General features: G+C 50.4%; 1 protein-coding gene across 2 annotated transcripts in view; it reads right to left on the bottom strand.

The window, feature by feature from the left end:
- Positions 1–25,352, bottom strand: part of Lmf1 (lipase maturation factor 1) — a 108,089-nt gene that overhangs the window by 3,621 nt on the left and 79,116 nt on the right. For both annotated transcript variants that reach the window (XM_004628125.2, XM_023711714.1), the window contains 5 exons: positions 16,378–16,545; positions 4,669–4,852; positions 4,372–4,525; positions 4,033–4,216; positions 3,398–3,510 (listed from right to left, as the gene is read on the bottom strand). In XM_004628125.2, the coding sequence (XP_004628182.1) occupies positions 3,398–3,510; positions 4,033–4,216; positions 4,372–4,525; positions 4,669–4,852; positions 16,378–16,545 (803 nt within the window). The remainder of the gene's footprint in view (positions 1–3,397; positions 3,511–4,032; positions 4,217–4,371; positions 4,526–4,668; positions 4,853–16,377; positions 16,546–25,352) is intronic.

The raw sequence follows: 25,352 nt of genomic DNA, 5'->3' as shown, positions 1-25,352 counted from the left end.
TGCCACCCATCATGGAGCTGTCCTAAGGATGTCATCTGGAGGCATGTTGTACTCCTTGCCTAGCCAACAGGCATGAGTGAGAATGGGAGAAGCATCGAGTCCCTGCAGTCTGGCTTCTTCCCTCAGTGCTCGGAGGTTCCTTTGTCCAGAGTCTGCTGTCAGGAGAGCTTGCTCTGCTTGTCCCTTTAGGGTGACCACCCTGGCATCAGCATCACCATTGACATCTCCTTCATCTAAAAGTGTCTCAATTTCCCATTTTTGCTGGGGATGCTCTGGATGGCATCCAGAAGAGGTTGTACCCCGGCCTGTGGCCTTGTCAGTGTCACTGACTGCCTCCCCTACAGCGAGGTGGTGTCTTTGGCTGCCTCCACAACCTCCTTGCTGTCTAACTTCAGTGTGCATTGCTGTGAACTTGGCTGGAGCTCACGTGGCTTACTAATCGTGTAGTTTGTTCCTCTTCAGTCATTACTTCTCCAAGTGCCTGTACACTCCAATACTCTTGTCCCCGAGGGGCCCTGATGATATGGTCTCTGGCTCCTGTTGCCCTGAGTGGGGTCACTGTCATTTCCTGCCTTCCAGGTCACTGATTCTCTTGTCCTTTCTCTCCTGATGCTGAGCCTCCCCGCTCCAGTGGTTTATTTCAGCTACTGTATTTCTCAGTTCTCAACTTTCATTAGGTTTTTCTTCATAATTTTTATTTCTTTGGTATGACTGTTGTGTTCAGAGCTCATAAATAAATCACTTCTGCAGCAGATGCTTTAGGATGTCTGTGCCATAACTGGTGTCACCTTAGTGCTGTCACGCACCAATTGTCTTGTCTCTCACTCACTTTAATATCTTCCCAGTTTTTAATGTTATATGTGCTTTTCAATTGAAAACTTAACGCTCTAGGTGTCCTCAGATCCTAGCTCTTATTTGAGCCTGTTGTTTTAGGTTGCTGCTTTTGATGGTGCTAGAAGGGGCACAGCTTTGCTGCTGGTTGTGGGGGATGCAACTGACAGACAAGGGTGTCCTGGGGGCTAAGGCAGCTCTGTGTCACCTCACACCAGCCCTGGGGAGGACAGCACTCAGCGCTGTTGAGTGGGAGTGCAACCTGAGGTCCCCACGCCCCTGCCCGCTGGGGTGAGAACACTCAAGCCTCCCAAAGTGGTTTGGGCTTCTCACCTGCCTTTCTGGAGTCAGGCCACCACTCCCAGGCTTTCCTGGCTGCTCCCCAGCCACAGGAAGAAGCTCTTATTGGACATTTTGGTGCTGTCTTGCATTCCCAGTTGCTGTTACTTTGTCTCTACGTCTAGAAAGTGAGGCACAAAGAAGACCAGGAACACGCCTCCCTTTGGGGCTGTTGCCCCTGAGGTCCCTTGCTGGTAGCTTCTTTGAGTTACCTCTTAGTTACTTGGGTTTGCTTCATGTGTTGTGTCCAGAGCTTCTGCATGTCCTTAGGAGGGGTGACAGGAAAACATGTTTCTCTGGACATCTTTTCACAGTGGAAGGCTCAGCTCACCCATTTTACGAAGTCCAGATAAAATAAATGTAGTTAGGCCTATGTTCAGTGCTCACAGGCAGGGGCCAAGACTCTGGTCAGGGCTATCATCATGTAGTCCTGCCCTAGCTGCGAAGTGGAGGGTCACATACTATGTGTTAATTTTAAATATTTCAAGTGCCTCAATGTTTCCTCTCAGGATTAAGTCACTACTCCTTCTCATAAGCTATGAACTGGTTTTTGCATCTCAGTTTTCTGGTCCATCCTTTTAGGCACCTTTATTACTTAGTGCCTCCAGGCTGGAAGTCCGATGGTTTGATCCACTTGCTTTTCCAAGGAAAGGCTCTCCTTGCCATGGCTGCACACCCCTCTGGAGTCAGCTTCAGAAGAGCTGGATAGTTCAGAGACCCCACACAGCCCTGCTGGGCCAAGGACCTGGACCAGTGGCTCTGGCTTGAGGGGAGTGCAAAGCAGAAGGGAGCCTGGCCAGGTCTGATACTCCTCCACCTGGGGCTGCTGGGACCAGTATAATCACAGACAAAACCCGCTTGAAGTTTGCAAGGACAAAGCTCAGGGACCAAGTGGATCCCTGAAATGCCAGGAGAATGTCTGCTCACAGCACTGTGCCCGTCTGGTCTGCAGTGGCCACAGGGAAGGCAGGTCAGCAGGGCCTTCATGCTAGTTCACAGAAGGGGGCGCTGCCCAGGGGACTGGTCATTTCAAGTGGGAGCCTGAGCTCTCATCATGCCTAAGGGAACATGGGGACTGTGGGGTGGGCATTGGTCCATAGGGACCTAGCTCTGGCTCTATAGCTCCATGGCAGGACACGATGGGGCGGGGGCTCAGCAGCTCATGTGGTCAGGGCATCTGCCAGGCTGGCACAGCTGCTCGGCAGCCTGCAATCTCTGCCTACCCAGTCCTCACAGCTGTGGGTAGTTCCGAGCTGCAGCTGCCCTGAGCTGGCTGAGGGTAGAAACAGGAACGTGTTTACTGTCAGAATCAATGACTCCTGTGGGGGAGGTGGGGGGAACCAGGCTAGCTCAGGCCTATGTTGTCCTTGGTCTTCAGTGGCCACTCAGATCTATGCAGTGTATCTGTCTACCCAGTCTCCAGTCTGGGGAGAAGGTCACCAGGGACTCTTGACATGCACACCCTGGCCTGCATCCTCCTATCCATGCTTAGCCCCACAGCTACACTTCCTTATGTAAGGCACAGCACCCCAGCCCTGGCTCTGTAGGCATTCAGTTCCCCAGAATCAATCCTGCGCCTGGCTACACCATGTGCTATTCATACTACAGTTCCCAGGGGCCAGTCCTCACCCTGCTCTAAACCATAGCCCCTTGTGCAGGAGTCTGGAAAGCTAGGCCCATCATCCCATTTCCACTCCAATGCCACCCTCTTGTTTCCTGTGCATCCTTAACCCCACATGGCCTGCTCCCTGGATGTTACCAAGTCATTCACAGGTGGGCCTTACTTTGGCTGCCAGACTCTGCCCTGGAGAATAAGCCTATTCTCCACCCACCAAACCATCTGCACCTCTGCAGGTTGTGTACAGACAGCAGTACTGCAAGGGTTCCCCTCTATGTAGGTGTGCATCTCAGGTGTGTGGCTGTGAAATGGGGACTTTGGCTACTTGCACTGAGCCTTGGGGACATCAGTGAGGCGTGTCCTGAACAGCTATCCCTGTCTCCTCTTGCTGATGGTGGGTGTGACCTAGATGGGCCATCAATGGGTGATTAATGGGTCCTTTGGATCAAGGGCTCCCTAGATAGTAGCATCCGTGGCAGGCCTTGCTCCTTGAAGCTTCCTGCTGCAGATGGTAGGACAGGAGGCCATGTGGGGAAGTACTATGGGAACATGGGATCTATCGACCTTGGCATTGAGTGGGCCAGCTAGGAGGGAGCCTTGGGGTCTTACCTGGGGGGCTCCCGGCCCTCAAAGGGGTTGAGGGCCAGCAGGGACACAGCTTCAGCATTGTTGGCCAGGAGCTTGCCAGCCAGGTGTAGGATCCACTCATTCTGCTCGTAGGTCTGGGGGAAAGGGCTTATGAGTCCTGTGTGCAGACCCTATGTCCCAAGTGCAGACCCTCCCTGTCACCTGTTGTCTGCCTGCTACTCTAAGTTCCTTATAGCTTGGGTGGAGTGTGGGCATTTGGATTCCCCGTATACCACAACCTTGGCTCCCCACTGCCCACCAGCCTGGCATGCAAGGGTCACTCATCATCTGCCCAGGCACCCAGTCTTGCTGATGTGTCCATGGTAGGCACTGTCCTGGCTACACCAGCCCCACCTGGCCTGGTCTTATCCTCTGAGACTATATCCTCCTGGGAGCTGCACTGCTGGCTTCATGACAGGACAAGAACAGAGGCTTTGTTTTGGAGCTGGCATCATCACCTTCCTGCATTCCTACAGCAAAGGTTCAGGGTTGTGAGGCCAGGACTGGTTACTACCTCAGTTGAGGTGAGCCTCCCCTGGGTGGCCATTTTGGGAGCCTCCATGCCCAATGTCATTGCCATGTGACAGGCCAGGGAGCTGGTGGTGGAACATCCTTACCTGGAAGGCTGCAAACCACATGAGCCAGTCCAGGCGATAGTGGTAGGGGGAGATCAGGCATGGCCGCCTCCAGGGGTTCCCTGGTTTGCACTTGAACTCATAATCCTCCCACACAGTATCAGGGGCACTGGCATTGGCACTGGCTGTGCCCTGCAGGATCACTTCTGTCCGCTCCTTGGTGATGCTAGGGGGAGATAAGGCACGTTCAAAGATGGAGTGGGTACTCTGCTTCTCCCTGCAGTGCTAGGGTAACAGCAGGGGACATGTTCAGCCTAGGACCTGATCAGAGGACCAGGCATGTGGCCAGGGCCAAGTGTCCCCTGGGACCCTCTTCCATACCTTCCAAAGGCCCCGTAGGTGTTGACAATCCGCAGTGGATTGAAGGAGGTGTTCATGACCTGCCTGGAGCTCAGCAGATTGATGACCACAGGCACACTAAGCCAAGCCAGCAGGATGCCCAGCGAGATGTTGGCCACACGCCGTACCAAGCAGCCTGTGGGAGGGGGATGAGTTCTCATGGCTGGGCACCCTCTCACCACCCTTCATCCCCTGCCAAGGCTGAGGACACAGGGTCCCCACACAGCAGATACTTCTCTGCCCCAACATACAGAAGGGGTTAGGGTTAGGATCACCTACCATATCTTGGCTCAGGCTTGGCCCCTCCAGCTTCCTCCTTCTGCATCCTCAGGACTCGATCTTTCAGGCCGCCTGGCCCTGAAGGAAACAGGAATCCCAGCGTGGCATCATCAAAGCAGGAGAGGCTAGGCACGATGGTCAACCAGTTCAGAAAGCTCAGGTTCCCACTGAGAATGAGGACCACCTGGGGAAGGGCCTGAGGGTGAGGCAGGGCCATGGGGGCACAGCCTATGCCCCTCCAGCATTGCTCTTGCAAGAGGAGGACTGAGGATGGGCCAGAATCTTGAATTAGGATAGGGTTCTTGGACATGAGCCCCCAGGGAACTGAGTTCATGGGGACACAGGATTCTCAGAGTTCAAACGTCACAGGAGACTGCACAGTGATCACTGTGCGTGCCCTCAAGCCCTACGAAGGGATGGAATCTGCATCTGGGCAAGGGTTAATGGACCGTCTCAGCCTTCATCTCTAAACCAACTACTGATACCAACAGGAAAAGTGTGGTTTGATGGCTTCTGACAAATGTGTACACCTGCACACAGGACACACTCTGGGCATCCCGTCCTGCTGCAGTCTGTCTTTTCTTGAGCTTCCTAGAAAGGGAGCCCTACAGTGTGGCTTCTTCTGTCTAGCAGGGTGCAGTGTAGGAGGGTATTAACCTGGGCAGGAGGAGAGAGCTCAGGTCCTGTCCCCTTTTCTGGGTGGACATGGTTGAGTCCCTGAGGATGTACAGGGCAGGGTGGCTAGCGCTAGGAAGTAGGCATAGGCTGAACTGGGTGGGGGGAATGCTTTCAAAGTGGCAGCAAGGCTTTAACCCCTGCAGCAGGACATGAGGGCTGAGATTGTGCCTCACTAACACCTGGTGTCACCAGCATCTTGACACTGGTGGCTGGAAGACCAGAGAAGCAGCTGATGCCAAAGCTGCTCTGGATCCAGGTGTATTCACACATCCTCTTGGAAGTGTCCAAATCTTTTCCTCTAAGTGAACAAGTGGGTGTCTTGTGGCTGAAGCATTCAGTTCTTCTTCTTTTTTTTTTTTTTTTTTGCGGAACTGGGGATTGAACTCAGGCCCTTGCGCTTGCCAGGGAAGCGCTCATTCCACTGAGCCATCTCCCCGGCCCTTAGTTCTTCTTATATCCTATTAGACTGTGCGTGCCACAAGAATGTTCTGCAGACTCATGGCTTTTTTGGCATCTTGTTTTAAATGTTCACAAAGTTCAGTTTATCAACTTCTACATTTTATAAGAGGTGTGTGTGTGTGTGTGTGTGTGTGTGTGTGTGTGCGCGCGCGCGTGTGTGTGCATGTATGTTCCATCTAGGAAGATGCCTACCCAAGACTATTCTCCTAAGACAGTAATGGAGGACCTTTCAGAGCTTTCAATAATAGCAAACAGTTAGTGTGGCACTCACAAGACAGATTTGGCACCACTGTTGTAAGAGCTCCATGTCCACTCTCTGTGAGCTTCTGGAGATGTGGGTGGAGGTGTGTTGGGAGCTGAGCTTCAGAAACCCTCCTTGCTGTGGAATGAGTTGGTTTAGCAGCTACCCTCACTCAGTAGTAAAGGGGTGGAATAGCTAGGCTCCCTGCTGAGGTCCAGGACAGCCTTAAAGGAAGAGATTTGGGGTTGAGGGCCTCCATGTGAAGGACAGGGGTAACAGAGGTGGGTAGGAATTCCTATAGGTAGAGGAAAATGTGCAGTGTTGACTGAGCTATGTGGACAAAGTGGAAGGAAGAAGGCAAGTACACAGGAGGAAAGATGGGAGGCACAGTGATTATCATGGGGGTGGGGTGGTGGACCCTGGACCTATGGAAATCAGCTTCCTTGTTCCTAGCAGGAGTATCAACCCCAGGATGCCCTGGTCATACTCTGTTGGCCAAAACCTGCATGGTTGAGTCCAAGTTGGTGGGAACGGACTAGCCTTGGAACACAGGCTGCACTTTAGTTATAGCTCATCCTACTCAAGGAGTGGGGAGTTTAAGGTCATGGGCGATGATATCCAGTGAGGTATCTATATGCTGGGTCTGGTATACTTGGCATTTTTGTGGATTATACTAGTGATTTCTAAAGTGTGGCTTCATGGCTCTCCCTGAGCTAATTTGGAACATTAACTTTTCTGGTTCTGAGCCACAAAACAACTCTGGTTCTTCACTATGTATAAGTTGCCCAGCCTCTTGCCTGCCCAGGGCCCCAAGCCCACTAGCCCCAGCCTGGCAGGAACTGTCTAGGTAGATGAGATAGGTGGATATGGGCTGCTCTTGTGTTTTGCTGAGGCCAGTTACCTGGGTCAGATTCAGGACCAGGGAGTAGCCCTGTGAGGTGGGCTGATACTGTGATGGGGCCTAAGCATCTTTGTACATGAGGTGGATAAATGGCTAGGTGATGGCCTGGTCTTGGGCAGAGCCCTGTGGGGTACTTTGGAGAGCTTCTGGAGTTCCTGTGAGGACACCTGACCATTCTGCATCTCTCTGTTCCCAGTGATTTGTACCAGCTCTGGTCTGTCACACTGTGGCTGGCCTGATGCAGGGTCCATGCAGCTGGGAGTGAAGCAACTCCCTTTGTTCATCCAACAATGGCATATCAGGCATCACTGGATATCTGCAGGTTCCCTGGGTGACTTTCATCTGTGTCTCCCCCTCCTCAGGGCTGCTATAAAATTCACATAGTTTTAGTTTGTTTCCCTGCTTTGATCCAGATGGTACTGAGACCAGAAAGGACATCTCTTGGACCAGGTGTCAGAGTGGCCTGTGAGAACCTGGTGTTCAGAACACAAAGCAGGAGGAGTTGCCTGAGTCTGTCCCAGCTGTACCCATTTGCTTATACCAGCAAGAGCCTCCCTAGGGCTCTGTGGCCCTCACAAATGCAGGGGAACATAACGTGTGGCCCCTGCCAAGGCTCCAGGGTGATTGAGATGTGTACACATTATTGGTCCAGGGACACAATCCTCAGGAATAGCAAGAGCTAATCCCCGCTGGCCTCCACAGTACACTGACTTGCACAGCAAGGCCTGGTATCCACTCCACAGCCCAGTTGCACCCTTACTGTCTTCCTTAAACATCTGCACAATGGGAACAAGGATGGAGGGAGTCTAAGAGACTGTTTTTCTTAGTGTGTCAGCTTGGCCTGCTTCAGGGAAACACTACGATTGGACTTCCCAGGGTGTGTGTCCCAGGTCTCCTGGGTAGAGCCAATTGGAGAAGGGGTGCTATTGTCTAGGACTTCATACACAGGGTAGCCACCCCTGGAAGACTGCCACCATGGCTGAGACTCAGAGCCCCATGATTCCCAGAACTGCTGTGATATCACACTGTGGGGCTGATGAGCTCAGGCTGAACGCTGTGCCTGTGGTTTTTGCTCTAGGGTAGAGAGAAGTCACAGGCAGCAGGAGGTGAAGGCATTGTAAGGGCCAGTACAAAGTGCTAGATACCACATAGACAGGAAAACTGTCCTGAGACCCCTGACTGTAGGATGCTATGAGACCCCCCAGTCTCTGATAGGATGAAGGAGAAGAGGAGCTGGAACCCATGGGCAAGAATGTCTTTGTGTCATGGTCTGGGCCTCAAGTCAGGGAAGGAACAGGAGCAGGGAAGCAGGGTACTGGGTGGGGCTTGGTGAGCATGCAAGTTGGACTCCAGGATTCTGAGGACCCAGGTGGACAGACCAGGTGGAAACCAGACACCCAGCAGGCACCCGAGAAACACCAAGCCTTGTGAGTAGGGCTAAACTGACTTGGGTCAAGGCCTCTGTGGACCTGCCCACAGGAACCTGAAGATAGCACCTAAGGGATGACAGAGATGGGTCTCAGAGTTGCAAGAGTGTGGCAGCATTGGCCACATCTGGACACACAGACTGTTGCAAACATAAGCCATGATCAGGAGGGGAAAAGGAACAGAATTAGAACCAAGTAGGTAAGAATGTTAAAATAGTTATTAATGCTTCAAAACTGCAGTTGTGTTTTCCTTTAAATTTAAGAGAAAAATGAGAGCAACAAAGAAGAACCAGTGGTGATTTCTGGGGTGAAAAGGTGACCTGTGAGGTGGGAAGCATCCTTGAATAAGCTCTGGAACAACGGCAGCAGCCTATGCGGATGCCACGAGTGCGTGAGCGCAGGCCAGGGTAGATGTCTTGGGCTGAAGCAAAGCACGCCAGGCTGCAGCAGGAATGGGCATGGCCTGGTCCGCATGTAATGTAAGGACAGCAGAAAAAAAAACGATGAAATCAGCCCCAGGTTTCCCTAACTTGATGAAAGCAATAAAAACACAGATAAAGAAGCCTAGGAGGGTTGGGGAGATAGCTGGGTGGTCTAAGCACCTGCCTGGCAAGCACAAGGACCTGGGTTCAATTCCCAGTACTGCATGCCATGCTGACCATGTGCTGTGCCAGCCAGTGAATGTGGGCATGGTGGTGCATGCCTGTAAACCCAATGCTAGGGAGGCTGAGACAGGAGGATCACTATGAGTCCAAGCTGCATAGTGAGACCCTGTATCAAATAAATAAATATTAAAAAAAGAAAGCCTAGGAAATCACAGCAAGGATAGACTCAAGAAAATCATACAAATCATATCTGAATTTAACTACTCAAAACTAGGGAGAGAGGTCTTCAAAGCAGCCAGAAGGGAAAATATCACAGAGAGGAGGATTGAAACTGTGGATTGCATAGCAGTAATAAAGCATGGAGAAGAAAATGGAAGGGCATGAAAAGAAAAGATGGGAGAGGGTGACTGTCTTCTCTGCTGACCTGGGATGACTATCTTCTGTCCTTGGAGTGGGTTGCCTGGGTCCCGGACCTTTGAGTTTGGGCTGAATGACACCACTGACTTTCCTGAGTCACAAACTTGTAGGTGGTGGCCCTGAGTGTGAGCATTAGGGAGCCACTGCCCCATACCGCCACAGCCCTAGCGTATCCAGAAGGCCTGCTTTGTGTTCTCAAGGTACTGTTAGTGTGGCTGTCTGCCTGACCTGTCTGACAGATGGTGACTTTCAGTATACCCACAGCTGACCTCAGCCTTGGTGGGCAACTCTCTGCCATTGGCCGTCCAGAACAAAATATGAGTGTCAGCCACTTGAAGGAAGACTAGGGAGGTTGAGATGCTGGCCCACATCTGTCACAAACAAGCAGCTGGCCCTGTGCCCACTGAGGCTGGGGTGGCAACTGTGGCCTATGGCTGGGTACACGGAGCAGCCTAAACCTTTCTGCAGATTCTCACAGATGCCCATATCAGTGGATCCATGTCCATGCTGCCCACTAATGGCCTAAGGACACTCTACTCTGCTAGGGGCAGCTCTGCCCCAGCCATGCGTTAGAACTATCTGGGGAGCTCTGAGCAACACCCAGATTTCCCCATCTTAGGGTTCCTCCCCCTTCAGATTCCTGTCCTCACTGTAGGCCAGCTGGCAGCCTGAGCCTATTTCCAAAGGACCCCTTTGTGGGGCCATTCTAATGGAAGCTCAGGTGGGGACCCATGCCCAGAGAAGCAGGCTCACAGAGCACCGTGTGAGGGTAAAGTCCTGCTTCTAACAGCACTCTGTGGAAAGTCCCCGTGACACTGTCTGCTGACAAGGGGCAGGCAGATCTGGCTGTGCTCCGGTCCCAGATCAGGCTCCTATCAGTCCACCCTGGTTTAACACGTGCTCCCCCTCCCAAATCTGGCTGTTTCTTTAGTAAGAGGGATGGAATTTGGTGTAGAGCAGCCTGAGTGCTCTGAGGGGATCTTATCTTTCTTGTTTTCCTGAGTGTCCCTGCAGCCCATCTCCTTGGAGGGCTATGAATCTCATCACAGCCCATCTGTGTTTACCAAGGGCTGCAGAGCCCCCAGATGAGCCTAGAGTGTGCTCTGCAGAGGGCTGGGGTGAGGCTGCGCAGTGCTGGGGGAGGAGGAATGTGAAGTAGTGATCCCGGGCCCGGGCACACAGTCAGTGGGGCCAAGCAACATGACCCTGAAAGGAAGGGGAAGGTTTTGGGGTGTCCTTGCAGGGCTCACAGTTACCACGGGACATGTGCCCACTGGCAGCTTCCACAGAGGATGCTCAGGTACTCAGAGATCTCCCACATGGGATGTGGTGCTCATGGGGACCTCCCACAAGGGACATGCATATGCCTATGTGCACTACCCCTGTGACATGAACCAGGACTTGAATTAGCACCATGCAGCAACCAGGAAAAGCAGAAGCTATAGAAGGACACACAGAAGAGGAATTTGGTGTGAGATGTCACCAACTAAAGTCTAGGAACAGCTACTCAAAAGCTACATGTCCATGCAAGGGCCTGTCACTCAGCCTTAAAAGGGAATTGGGGCTGGGGAGATAGCTCTGTTGTCTAAACACCTGCCTGGCAAGTGCAAGGACCTGGGTATGATCCCTGGTACTGCATGCATGCCTATAGCCCCAGCTCTGGGAGGCTGAGCCAGGAAGATCACTACCAGTCCAAGCTGCGTAGTAAGACCCTATACCAAATAAATAAATTAAAAAATAAAAAAGAAGGGAATCAGACTCCACACATAGTGACATGGGCAAACTTCAGACACTTTTTTTGTTTTTGGTTTTTTTGAGACAGGGTCCAACTCTGCAGTTCAAGCTGGCTTTAAACTTGCATCAATCCTCCTGCCTCAGCCTCTTGAGTGCTGAGACTCTAGGAGTGTGCCACCATGCCCAGCTAGCTTTGGGCACTTGTGCTCACTAAGCGGGCTCAAAGGCGCACACTGTGTGATTCTGTTTGCACAAACATGCAGCTGGGACAGGTCTGTGGGCAGAGTAGACCTCAGCTAGTGGTAAGGAGGAGTAGGTCCTGCGTGTGCTGCGCAGTACAAGTTCTAGAATTAGGTGTACTGGTTGCGCAACACTGAGAACGTGCTCAACACTGCTGGGATGCAGCTTGAAATGGTAGATGCTTTGGTTGTTTCACTACACCCAAGAAGTGGGGGCACACACACTCGGCTCTGGAGGGTAGGGCTGCTGCCGAGACATGACCATGGATGGGCCTGGCTAACTGTGGGGACTAAGGGTGTCTCTCAAGCCTTTCTCCTAGATGCAGCAGTGGGAGAGTCAGAGCAGCGGTGAGGAGGGTGTCTCTCAGAAGCTGCCTTTCCATGGCCCCCTCCCTTTCCTCACAGCCTCTGGCAGAATTTCAGGTCCAGCCTGCCTCCTTCCTGAGAGGGCAGACACCTCAGTGGGCCATGGAGGTCCAAACTTCGTCTGTGGTGAATGCTGATGATGCCATTGGAACTGGGGTACCTTGCTCCTCTGTGCCTTCCCAATGCACTTCTCCAAGAAGCTGGTGGACCTGTGTCCTTGCAGAACCCTCTGAAGCAGCTGTATAAACTCAGTGTGGGAGGAGGTGACCTGCTTGCACCCCATCTTTCCCAGAGGAAGGATGCCGGAGCTGCGGAAGTTATATCCTGGCCAGCACACCCGTATTTTAGAGTGCACAGTCCTCCCCAACTCCATACTATATCGTCTCCAAACTGTGGGCATCTGCTCTCAGGATGACACAGGCTGTGCCTTGCCAGTCTCCAGTCCAACACCCCACCCTGCCTAGGTGATGTCAGACGAGGCTGAGAGAGGAGTCATGGATCTGGGCATCTTTGTTTTGTCCTGGATATGCCATGGGCTAGAGAGGATGCCAGGGACACACCTGGACCTTTGAGAAGGCCATTGGGCTGGGCCTTCTGGAACAAGCCCAGGGGCTTAGGTGGAGGAGGAACATCCCCTGCCCCCTGGTTAAGTCAGTGGATCACCTCTGTACTGAGGAAATGTGCGCAGGGGCTACTTCAGGGCAGAAGACCAAGAACAGGGGCCATACCTGGTGCAGATGTGGATGTCCCCACAGACTGTGGGCAGTGAGGCTGTGGGGTGCTTGGCTATTGGTATGGGTGGGATTATCCTAAAGTCTGATGGGATTCTCACCAAGAAAGCTCTGCCTAAGAAGGCACTCTAAGCCACTGGTTCTAAGGTCAGACTGCCTCTTCCCAGGTCTTCCTTCAAGATAGAACTTTTCTCAGGGCACAAAGGACACAAACCTCAGGGCCAGGGAGATAGCTCAGTAGAATAAGCACTTGCCTGGCAAGCAAAGGGTCCTGAGTTCAATCCCCGGTACTGCAAAACAAGCAAGCAAGCAAGCAAGCAAGCAAACAAACAAACAACAAAGGACACAAACCTCACCACCGCTTGCCATTTAAGTAATGGAATGATTTGCTTCTTGCTAGTACTGGTGGAGCAGCATCTGCTTATTTGGAGATCAGCAGCAGGGGGCACTGGTCAGCATAGTGCAGGGGGCCTAGAGGGTGGTTACTAGCAGTGCAACCAAGCAGAAGGCTGAGCAGACCTGTATCCCTTGCCCCGGCTATGTCCAGTGGGGGTCCTGTACGCTGCCTTTGCACCAGGACCTGGAGCCAGCGTGGACAGCTCTGCATTTCCTGCTAGTTACTGGCCAGGGATCCCTGGCTTGTATAGCCACAGTGAGGACACCTCTAGAGGTGGAGCTCAACACCTCCTCTCACCACTGGCACCTCAGGATGTGGGGCCAAAGGTGGCTCAGGCTCCTGTGTGCATGAAGCAGGTGTCACATATGCCTCATCCATTCCCCTGAGAGTGTCCTCAGAAGAGGATTCCCTGTGGACCCTGGTTATGAGAAGGAGGAAAGCCTTGGTGTCCAGAACTTGGTCAGGACTCTGAGATTCACCAGGCTAGGCCAGGCACCCTCTGAAGCTGTCCATGTAGTCCTCCTTGCAGTGCTCAGTCAAATACCCTAGTGCCCTGCATGAAACACGAAACCCACTAACTCTGTCAGTGTGTGTGTGTGGGGGGCACGGGGCTGAGAAACAGGCTGTGGAACATTCAGATGAGGGAGCATCATTCAGCACTAAGGGAAAGACAGGAGGACCTTAATCATGTGACCGAGAAAGGCCAGTCTGTACAGGAGACACTGTGATTCCACCACCAGGATGCTTGGAAAGGGCAGAAATATAAGGGCAGGAAAAGGTCAAGGGCTGTCAGGGGTTGGGGTATGGAGAAGGATGAACAGGCAGAACTCCCAGAGCCTGTGGGAGAATACCGTATGACACTGCGGTGGTGGACACGAGTCCTCTTATATGTGTCCAGATTCATAGAACATGCCACACAGGAGGGAGCCTGATATGGGCTGTGGACTTTGGTAATCACATGTCACTCTGGGCCATGTACACCAGTGTGAGGAGTTTGTAGGGAGGGGGACAGGGGAACCTGTTCATTCTCTGCACAATGTTCATATAAACCCAAAATTGTGCTAAGAGAAGTCTTTAAAAAAAATTAAAACACTGGACCAAAACAGGTGAATGGGTAGGGCCAGAGACAGGTTAAACATTTGAATGTCCTTAAGGCCATCACAATGGCAGGTGTGTGGCAAGGCTCAGCACTCAGTCAGTGGTGGGCCCAATTTAGACACGGCCTGGCTCAGATGTGAAGATGGGGGCAGGAGGAGGGGAGCAGGTCACAGATCTACACTCCGTAATGATATGGGAACACTGCCACCTCTTTTTGGCCAGTAGACTTGAAATCAGCTGAAATGAACAAATTCTGGGACATGAATGCCTCCCAAAGCTGCCTCCCAGAGGGGGAACGGCATGCCCTGCAGCCATGGAAGGGTCTGCTCCAGTATTCACAAAGAACCCGTGTCTGGGTTAAAGGAATAGGCCACCCACATCTCTCTGAGCTCTAAGAGAGCAAGGCTATCCCCATTCGTGTGGGGAGGGTGACGCCACAGATGGCAAATCCATGTGGCAGTTGGGGGGGAAAACCAGGCAGGCCTTCATTCGCTGACAGCCACGACAAATCCAAAACAAAACACTGGTGAATTAGGCCCAGTAATAAAATACACTTTCTATAGCCTGACCAAGCTGGGTTTACTCTAGGAACATAAGCTGGCTTAACACTAGTGGGGTAACATAACTCACCACATTAAGACATTGGAGAAGAAAACCCCGGGGACCTTGCATAACTGGCTGGGAATACATCTACTAAACTGTGTCCACTCTTGACCACAAAACAAAAACCAAAATTATGAATCAGAACTCTTTGTAAACCCGAGGAAGAGAAGGTGACACTGGCAGCTTCAAAACCTGTAGGATGTTGGCAGATGCACCAGGTATGCTGTGGGGAGAGGGGACAAGGCTACCATTGTGGTGCAGAGTTGATGACCCCACACAGCAAAAGAAAAGAGGCAGGATTAGAACCTCAAAGTGACAAGGGGCACCACTGATATTCACAGGAGTATTATCAGAGAGCCACCCACATGGTGACTGTCATTTAGTGCAGGGAAGTCATTTGAGGAAGACCTATTCTGAAGAACAGCAACATACCTACAAAACAACTACAGTGTCAAAGAGGAAGAAACTTCAGGTTAAAACAAAGATGTCCATTTAAAAGTCCAACAAGATAAGTGCACAGAACTACTATGCCCAAACATGTGTGAAATAGAATTATACAGACATCATACAGCTATGAAGATAAAGGGCACACTTCCCTCTCTGGAGAGAATTTTGCATTGTGGAAAGAGAGCTATGACCACATGAATTCTTTCCAATGAACTCTGTGAACACTATGGTCCCAAGAGACCAACTCTATGAGATGCCATTTGTACCCTGGCATGGTCGATGTGGAATGACCAGTAGCAACAACAGGGTTGAGAATGTAGAGCCATGAGGGCCCAGCTCTGCTGCAGGAGATGGAAAAAGGTATACCACTTGAGGAAATGGATATTTCCTGTAGAGATAAGCACCACCAAAACATGTCCCCATGGTCCAACAGTGTCCCTTGAGAACAGGTCCCAGACAGGGGAGTACACAGGGCCCATGACAGACTTGTAGAAAAACAAAGAATAAAACAAAAAACCCCACAAAGAGACAGCCTAGAGTCTACAACAGGTTGGATTCCCCTATGGTCCTTGCTTATAGCAGCTTGTGCTCCTGGAGGGGGATATAAACATGAGGACAGGTGGCCCAGGGCAGAGACAGCCAGCACACGGGGCTCACAGGTGTCATGGTGGAGATGGGTCTGAAGGAAGCACAAAGGTACATGGCTCTGTTGGACTGGGTACAAGTCTTAGAATAGGCCACACAGTTGAGATTGTACATTTTGCTGGATGTACGTTACACGTCCATAAAAATAAAACGTAAGATAGAAATTTTAAAAATCTCAACTGTGATTTCCTTGGAAGTTGACAAGTGGATCCCAAAAGTCATAAGAAGTATGGTGGGCCGAAGTCAGTGACACCCAGGGAGGCACCTCAGGATAGGTGGGGCAGGAGTGGGGCCAGGTGCCTACAGCTTGGGAAAGATAGTAATGTTGACAACAAAAATCCCTGAGGGGACAGCACAAGATGGGCCCCTCAGAACCCCAACTCCCAGGATACTGACATCTGTATGTGACAGGAAACTTCTGGAACTTGAGGAGAAATTAGGATTGGACCCACCAAGGTAGGAGCAATTGGACTGGGCTGTGGCGTATCTAACCCAGACTTGTGCCTGCCCCTTGTCATCCTGCACAGATGCTCTCAGGAGGGGGCAGAGCTTGCCCAGGGCCAGGAGAGGAGGTGGAACTGGTGAGGTTGCTCCTAGAAGTGCTGCGAGCCAGACACATCTGCTCCAGAGCTCCTTGTCAAAGGGTCAATGGGAAACCATGAGGTTACTGGGGCCTGTGCACATGAAAGGAGACAGGGTGGTGGCAAGTGGATGCACTCACCTGAAAGAAGATCTGCAGCACCCCATGGAGGAGGCACAGGCGGCGTCCAAGGAACACGAAGAAGGGCACCAGCAGCTCCAGGATGTGGTTGCTGAGTGTCTCGAAGCGGTGGAACCACCAGGGTGACTGGTGCAGGAAGTAGGCCAGGGGGTTGGGCACGGGCTGCGTCTGGGGAGACGAGAGAGAGCATGAGCCTCCACGCTGGTGGTGGGGGCTCTGGGGTGGGCACATCTTCTTGAAGCCAAAACAAATTCTTTTCTCTCTTCATCAGTTAAAAACAAAAACTACACACTTTGATTGAAGAAGTCAATCAAAGCTTTTAAATCATGGGTCCAAATCATGGACGTAGGCCCTGGGAAGCCTTGCTGCTCACAGACTGCAGATGGCAGAGCAGCAGCCTCTGGAGCCCAGGACGGCCACCACTGCCAGGAGATCCCAGAGCTGCCTGGCACACTTATCTGAGGATCATGCCTACTAAAAGTCCTGAGGTCCCTCTGTCTTTTTGGAGGTGACAGGGCTCCCATAGGGCTTCACAGGCTCTTTTCAAGGGATAAAGACTTGGGCATAGGCCCAAGGTGGGAATAAGGATGTCACAGCATCAGGTGATGCTAAGTAGGCAGAATGAAGTAGGAGATCTGCTACAAGGAGGAGCAAAAGCCACTTGGAAAAGGTGCTTTCACCTTGGTTCTCTGAGATATGGTTCTCTTGGGAGTTGGCTATGTGGTACTCCAGAAACCATGAGAGGGGAGCCCTTATCTGTGCAGGCCAGTGACCTATAGGCCACTCCTCCTGGGCCCCTACACTGCCTACACTGGTGCATAGCCCCTGCGACTCATCCAACCCTTATGAAAGGAAGGAAAAGAAAAAGAAAATCCAGCTCACTTGGGCAAGGAGGAAGCCAAATTTTCATTGAGTTATGCTGCAGAGACACTGTACTCTCTACTCAGCTATCTAGGGTGGTACCTGCAGGGCACCCACCTTTAAGTGTTTTCTGATAGATATAAGCAATCTTTCCCTTGCAGAGTGGTCCCTATCAAGCATGAGCCAAAGGACATGACCCAGTGACGGAGCCCCTGTGTTTCTATCTGTAAGCTGAGCCCTGGGCCAACACCCTTTACCTTCTTCCTAACCTGTCACTCCACAGATTCAGACAAGACCCCACCAGCACCAGGACATCCTGATGTGGCTCCTGCTGGAGCTCTGGGCTCACCTCCATGGATAGGCAGGGTCTAGGAAGCCAGTTTAATTCTACTTTGCTGATTTTCCCTCCTAGAATTTGAGGACTCTTGTGTCCCATATAGAAACAATGACATCCAAGGGAGATGAAGGAGCTAAAGATGGATGAGGACTAAGACGGCATCAAAGGTGAAGAAGAAAGGCCTTGTCCCTCTCAAAGCTAAAGCCAAAGCAAAAGTTTTGAAGGCCAAGTTGAAATGCATCCACAGCCACAAAAAGAAGAAGATACAAACATCAGCCACTTTCCACTGTCCCAAGACACTGTGGCTTCAGAGGCAGCCCAAATACCCTCGGAAGAGTGCCCCCAAAAGAAACAAGCTTAGCCACTATGCCATCATGTTTCCCCTGACTACAGAGTGAGCCATGAAAGAGATCAAGGACAACATACTTGTGTTCATTGTGGATGTCAAATCCAATAAGCACCAGATCAAACAGACTGTGAAGAAGCTCTATGACATTGATGTGGCCAAGGTCAAAACCCTAATCAGGCCTGATGAAGAGAAGAAGGCATATGTTTGACAGGCTCCCTATTTTGATGCACTGGATGCTGCCAACAAAATTGGGATATTTAAACTGAGTCTAGCAGGTGAATTCTAAATACACACTTTTTTTCTCCAAAATAAATAAATAAAGATGGATGGGACAATGATCTACTGACTATATGAAAAGCTAGGAACAGAATCTGAATCTAGAATCTATGCTGAGTTTTGTAGATGCCTATAGGGCCCATAACCCAACAGCATAAGACGAAGACCTTGATAGAGAAAATGGAAGGGCAGTTATAGAAACTAGTACCATCGTAAAAGTGGTCTATAACACCACTTAACATTTTTTTTACATGATTTAAGAGATATATTTTGAAAAGAGCAGTTATTAGTGTAGAAGCATATTCCTACAACTATGGTTTGTGATTCTACTTTTGTTCTCCATGTAACTGCAGAGACCACCACACTTTGACACGTTCTTGGGTCATAGTTTTGGACTCACAGTGTGCAAAGATGTAATTCTGTGACGCCAGCCTCTGATAGGAGCAGGTCTCGGGAGCAGCGTGTGTGCCTGTCACAGACACTGTGTTGGTGCAAATCCAAAGGGGTGCACTATAACTTCAAGACATTAGGTGTAATCCCCATGATAACCATAAAGAAAACACTATAGAAACTGCACATTAGAAGTGGAGAAGGAACTCAAAACATTCCATATTAAAAATGCACTAGGTGATGTCATCAACGGATAAAAGTTGGGAAGGAACCGATGGGTAGGTGAAGGCTCAGCCATGGAAACTGGCTATGAAGAAACCAAACATACACAGAGAGGTAAGCAGAGAGGGACAAAGCATCAGTGATTGTGGGACATGTCAGGCAGCCAGACATACCTGTAACTGGATACTATGAAGAAGAGGAGAGGGTACAGACAATATCGGAAGAGACACTGCCCGAGTATTTTCCAAATGAAGCTTACAAACCAAGAGATCCAAGAAACTCAACAAACTCTAAGCACAAGAAACACGAAGACAATGCCATTAAAGCACATCAGAGCAACCAGCTCAAGGTTATCGAGGGAGAGATGATCTTGGGTCCAAACAGAATGCAAAAGCAGCCAAGGAATTCTCATGGGAAGTAATATGAGGGAGGGGAAGGTGTCAGATTGGGATCCTGCCCAGCAGCAGTTTTTCTTAAAAACCCAGGTGAAATAAAGGCTTTGTTAGATACTGACAAGCTGAAAGAATGTGCCACCGGCAAACCTACAGGTGGAGAACAGTGGAGAACATTAAAGCAATCTGTGAGATGTTAAAAAAAATGTGAATTGGCAGTCTGGATGTGCACAGATGGGTCAGGAGCCCGGACATGCTAAGTACACAAACAAGGGGCTTGCTTTGCAATTTAATTAAATATCTTTAAAAAGAAGATGTGATAATTTTGCATATGTGTTTGTTTATAACATATGTAAAAGTAACTGTGGCAATAACAGCAAAAAGGCCAGAAAGGAGGGTCAGTGGTATAGCTCAGCTGACTAAGCACTTGCTTAGGTAAGCACAGGGGCCAGGGTTCGATCCCTGGCACCACATGCTGTGCTGGCCCCATCTCTGCCCCTGGGCGCACTGAGCTGGTGATGGAGTCTGGGCTTGGTGGCGCACCCTTATAATCCCAGCACTAGGGAGGCAGAAATCAGGAGGATCACTACAAGTCTGAGTTGTGTAGTGAGATTCTGAAAAAAAAAAAAAAAAAAAAAAAAAAGCCCAGAAAGGGAAAATGGAAGACTATTACTGTAAAGATCTTTTAGCACTTTTGAAATAAAAACAGTATAACTTGTAAGCACAGTGGGATGGGTTAGGCACTCTAAATTCTAAAATGCCCACAGAAAACAATAGAGAGAGCAAATAGAGCAAATAAACTATAAAGAAAAAGTCATATTCAGTCAAAACAAGGCAAGAAAGGAAGAGAAAAATTTAGACAACAGACTGTTAGACGTCTGTCCATATCAAAGGTTAGGTTTGATGCAAATGGTCTAAATACTGCTGAGAGGGCTGGCCGGCCAGATAGCTCAGTGGACTAATGTGCCTGCTTAGGCAGAGCACAGTGGCTGTGGTTCAATACCCAGTGTGCCATGCCTGTCCTGTCCCGGGGGCACGCTGAGATGCTGACTGAGACTGGGTGTGGTGGCGTGCACCTGTAATCCCAGCACTTGGGAGATTGAACACAGGAGGATCACTACAAGTCCGATCTACATAGTGAGACCCTGTAGACCCTGTACCAAGTACATAAGTAACTAAATAACTAAATAACTAAATAACTAAGTAAATAAATAAATACCCTTGAGAAGGTAGCATTTGTCAAGCGGGTAAGGAAAACGCAGCTAGGTGCTGCCTTGCGAGAGATGATTCAGATCTGGTGGGGAAGAGTTGCTGCACAGACACTGCTCGTGGGAAAGCTGTGGACGAAGCAGACATCAGAGCAGGAGCAGAACCTGAGAAGGGGTGGTGCTGCAAGGCGTTCAGGAGGAAGTGCTGTGTGGGAACACCACCTAGCGTGGCCAACCTGCAGAGCACAGTGGACAGCAAGGGAGGAGGGACAGAAGAGCCGAAGCACTGGCCGCCGGCCTAGGCTCACGTCCTGCAGAACATAGTTCACACTCTTATAGCTCAGATGAAATGTCGACCTAGACAAAGCAAATTCTGAAAATTTTAAGAGACTCAAAGCATGTGAAGGACATTCTGACAATAAAGGAATGAAATAAGAAGCCCCAAACAGAAAAATATCTGGAAAATTCCCTCAGGATTAGAAACTCAATCACACACTTCTAACTTCATGGGCTCTGCATTCTGGCGTGTTTTGTTATTTAAGTCAGCGTGGGATCGACATAAAGTCGGGGGTCAGGACCTGCTCAGCATCAAAGAGCCAGAAGGGCACCTGTGCTTTCATCCCTCCATCCCTGGCCATGCAGCCATGGCCACTGGTGACCTGAAGCCATAGTCCAACACCTACTTGTGGCTGGGAATGGGGACCCACTCACAGGAGGCAGCCTGTGCCCCTCAAGCCCTGCAGGTTCAGCTCAGTAACTCTTCCAGCGAACAAGCAACTAAGCTGCAGCTTCTAGGCAACTGGAGTAGTTTTGGTCACGACACCTATAACATTAACTTTTATGGCTTTCATGAATAATGTCAACCTTGGCACAAATTATTCCCAGATTAACAGACCCCTAAATCTTAGGGAACTAATGATCCATGTCCAATTACAGCCCAAGACAGCTGGTGGCACAGGTCTCCTAGTTACCATTAAAAGTAAAATTTTGCTAAGTAAGATACTGTCTGAAAATAAAAAGGGTATGGGGTGTAGCTTACTGTGAAGGCTATTAATTCAATTCCCAGTAAGCCCTCCTCCCCCCTAAAAAAAGTAGATCTCCTGAGACTCCATATGAGCAGGCCCTAGACACAAGAGGAAGGAATCTATGGAAGGAGCGAGGGCATGCAAAGCTTCATGGTGCACAGTTGGGAAGCAGCCCCAGGCATGAATTTGGCACAGAGGCTAAGTGGGATGGCCAAGTGGGACACTGGGTCATAGGAGTTGTGAAGCATGCTGTGAAGGCAGGTGGATCCTGCAGCTCCAGCCAGCAGTGCCTAGAACTGTGGGGACACAGACATCTTTGGGACCAAGTATGAGCCTGGTGTGGAGGTGGGGTGTGCATAGGCCACAAGCGTCTGCTAACGAGACTGTCTGGGCAGCAGGCGCTGTCACTGTGGGCTGTTAGCAGCTCTGTACCACTGCAGCCACTTGTAGAGCCCTGGGAGCCAGACAGGCTGACTGGTGCTGGTCTGATATGCTCTGGATCTCAGGCCTGGGGTGGGTGAGTGGTGGAGGAGTTTGCAGCACTCCACACCCTAGGCTGGCACCGCAGAACCATCTGGTATAGACTGTGCTGCTTGCTCACAATCCCTCTGTGTAGAAGCCCCAGGAGGTGGCCCTGGTGTGGATTGCAAATATGGGATCTTATGTAAGGGTGTCAAGGGGCACCGATCAAATGTAGGGGCTGCCTGCACTGCTGGGTGCCACTATTCCCTTCAGGTCTGTGAGATGAAACCTGGTCCTCAAGACAAGCAGCCTCTCTGGGGGTATTAGGATATGGAAATTTAAATTTCCCTCAAATCTCCAGCAAGAGATTAAACCTACTCTCCAAAACATGTGTACAACTGTTTGCAACACCTGTGGTCTCTTCACTTGTGACCCAGTCTGGAACATTGTCTCTCATATCAAAACCATCTGGGGAGTCTGTGCCCCCTTTCTTGATGATCAAGACTTCTTAAATCCTAAGTGGAGATGTTGTGGCTGGAGTATTCCACATAGAACTTTTCACCCATAAATGCTGATGGCTAGCATGAAGGAATGGTGCATACCCACAGGCCTATGAATAAGGAAGGGCGGGCACCTCTCACTCACTCTCACTGTTTTGGCTGGAGCAGATCTTGGGGGATGCAGGGAGGGGTGTCAGCCCTTGCATCATCTACCAGCACACTCCTGCCACAGTCCTATGTGCTTTCCTCACCAGTCGTCCCCATGCAATGTGGGAGACGGCCTCGCCTAGAAGGCCATACTTAGCCAAGTCCTCACCCTAGTGTGCCTCCCTGGAAGGGTCTATGTCAAAGCATCAGGACACACTCTCTTCATGGATAGGTTTGCAAGCAGTGCCACTGCACAGTGCATCAGGGCAAGGCCAATCTCTGCTTACAGCTCAATTTGATGCTGTGTACTGGGGGTGGCCACTGGTTCATTTGAGTGGAGAGATGTAGATTCATTATGATACTTTTGTACTTTTAAATCTTTCATAGAGAAAAATAAAACATTAAAAAAGCAGAAAACTAAGTTTAAATAAAAACATGCAAGCAAATCCAGAGCAAAAGTTATTACTAACTACACTCCTGGATTCCTGAGTTGGGCTGAGTCAGAGAGCAAGGCCATCACCTCCGGAACCTTAGGGGAGTCACTAAATCTGGGCCATCAAGAGAAGACACAGGGCCCTTGAGATTTGTATAGAATCTTCCTGGCCCCTGGGGTCCCTGATGCATATCTACAAGTGGGTCCCCACAAATGCCTGTATGGTGTGTCCAGGTATGATGGTGTGGGCACAGTGGAAAATGTATATCTGGTCTCTATCTAGGATCCTGGCACAGTGCACAGTGCTGCTACCAGAAACTCTTGCCATTTGCTCACAACAAACCCTTTCCTTTCCTCTGTCTCTGTCTCTGTGGTGCTGGGGATCAATCTTATTTTGTGTATCATGCTAAGCTTGTGCTTTTCAATGGATCATAGCCCAGCCCAGCAAGCCTATTGACAATTTGCTCATGCCTGGAGGACTCCCAAAGGGCAGGGTAGGTCCTAGAGGTGCCACCTGGGAAGGGCCTATGTTTGGACTTGTGCCTCCAGAATCTACTGTTATCTCTCCCCTTGGATGGGTCCCTGGGCCACCCACTCCTTAGCCCACACAGGTGCCCCAACTTCCACAGGTGGGAGCAGCCTGTGACCCCAGCAGAGCCCTGTGAACATTCCTATCCCTTTGGTCTCCATAGCTCCCAGCATCTGCAGAGAGGTCTTCCATTGTAGAGCACCAGCCCTCATGTGTGGAAGTGAACACTCAGCAGAAGCTCCTGCAGGAGCATAGCACTCCCACAGCCCACTGGGCTACTACCATGGAAAGCAATTGACTTCCTGACTACAAGTATTTTAAATGTTCCACAGCATAAAAACATCACGTGTATCACCTTTTGAACACCCAGCAACAATATGTTTCAGAGAGTGAAAAAATGGAACTTGGGGCGTCATCATCCACTGCTTTGTGGGATGCAAGAACCCCTAAGTACCAAGATCTTCCACATCACTAATTTGCAACTAACTTCCCCAAGTTTCTAAGAGCACCTGCCCAAGAGATGAACAGGGTATGTCCTGAGGGGAAGGCAAGGGGGGAGACCCTCAGACTGCTGCTCAGGTCAGGGGAAAGAATAGATGGACAAAAGATATGTCACCTTGTCCTGGACCAACCACATGGACCCAGTGGGGGAAATGGTGCCTTCTGGGCCTCAGCTCTCTAGGGTACAGGTCAAGAGTTCTAGCCTCTCAGACACATCTGCGCAGTAGCACAATGTGGCCAACAAAGCCAGGATTATGGATGTCAAGGGCATTAGGCCCAAGGGGCAATGGCCTTTTGCCTCCTTTCTCCTGGTAGGGGCTCACACGCCCCTTGAAAGCTCCCCGTGGGGAGTTATGAGGGGGAAGACAGCCTGAGGACATATGGCACACATACTCACACCCGGGAACATGTCACTGTTATGATTACAACATGCTGCTGTTTTGGACAGAGGCCATCTTCCCAGCCTTGACATAAGAACTTCACAGGAAGTGAGAAGGCTGCCCAGTCCTAAGAGGATAAACTAGAAATGTCAAGTGAAGCTACCTTTGGGCATACTCTATGTTCTTGGTAGGAGAAACTGAGAAAGAAGCAAATGTGTGGTAGAAGCTAGGTGCCAGGATGTTTATGCCTGGGAGCAGCGCTCAGTGGGAGAAAGCATGAGGGAGCGCTCATCTGTCCGCCATACACACGTGCTTGCAGGCATGAACACACATAGCCCAAACCAAGAATGCACAGATACACCCCCATGTCCACGCTGAGCTCAGAGCTCCCAGGCTCCATCACAGCATCTACCCAGTGTCAGGAGCTTTGAGCTAAGTGACGGTGTAGGTGACCCGCACGTCAGCTGCTTTTGCTTTGGGCTGAAGTCCTCACTTAAAAACTCAACACCACACAAAGCCTTCTTTTATACATGCAGAGTCTAAGGGACTTTAAAATTATAGCAGTGGAAAGTGATTTATTTCCCTGGATTAAAGGTCAGCTCAGTGTAAGGACTCTGGAGCAAAACAACAATATAAACTTCTATTCACTCATTAGTGCTATGTAGAACAACTTATCAAAAGCGGTAAGAGATGGAGGGAGATGGAGACAGAGAAAGAAAAACAGAGAGACAGAAACAGAGACATGAGGGAGAATGAGATGAGAGGGAGAAACTGGGGGAGAGACAGGGAGATAGGCAGGATAATGCGAAGGTTGCAGCTCTCAGGCACAGACCACCACGATGTGACCCACTGTGGGTGGCCATGGCTTTAATTTGGCCACTGAAGACTTTTGACAGTTCAGGATGCCAAAACACACAGAAAACCTTCTCAAAGTTTAACTGTAAAACTGTAGGATGAAAGATT

The sequence above is a fragment of the Octodon degus genome, unplaced genomic scaffold, assembly GCF_000260255.1.
Source record: "Octodon degus isolate 3935 unplaced genomic scaffold, OctDeg1.0 scaffold00021, whole genome shotgun sequence".
NCBI lineage: Eukaryota > Metazoa > Chordata > Mammalia > Rodentia > Octodontidae > Octodon > Octodon degus.
This window is presented reverse-complemented; position numbering and strand designations above follow the sequence as displayed.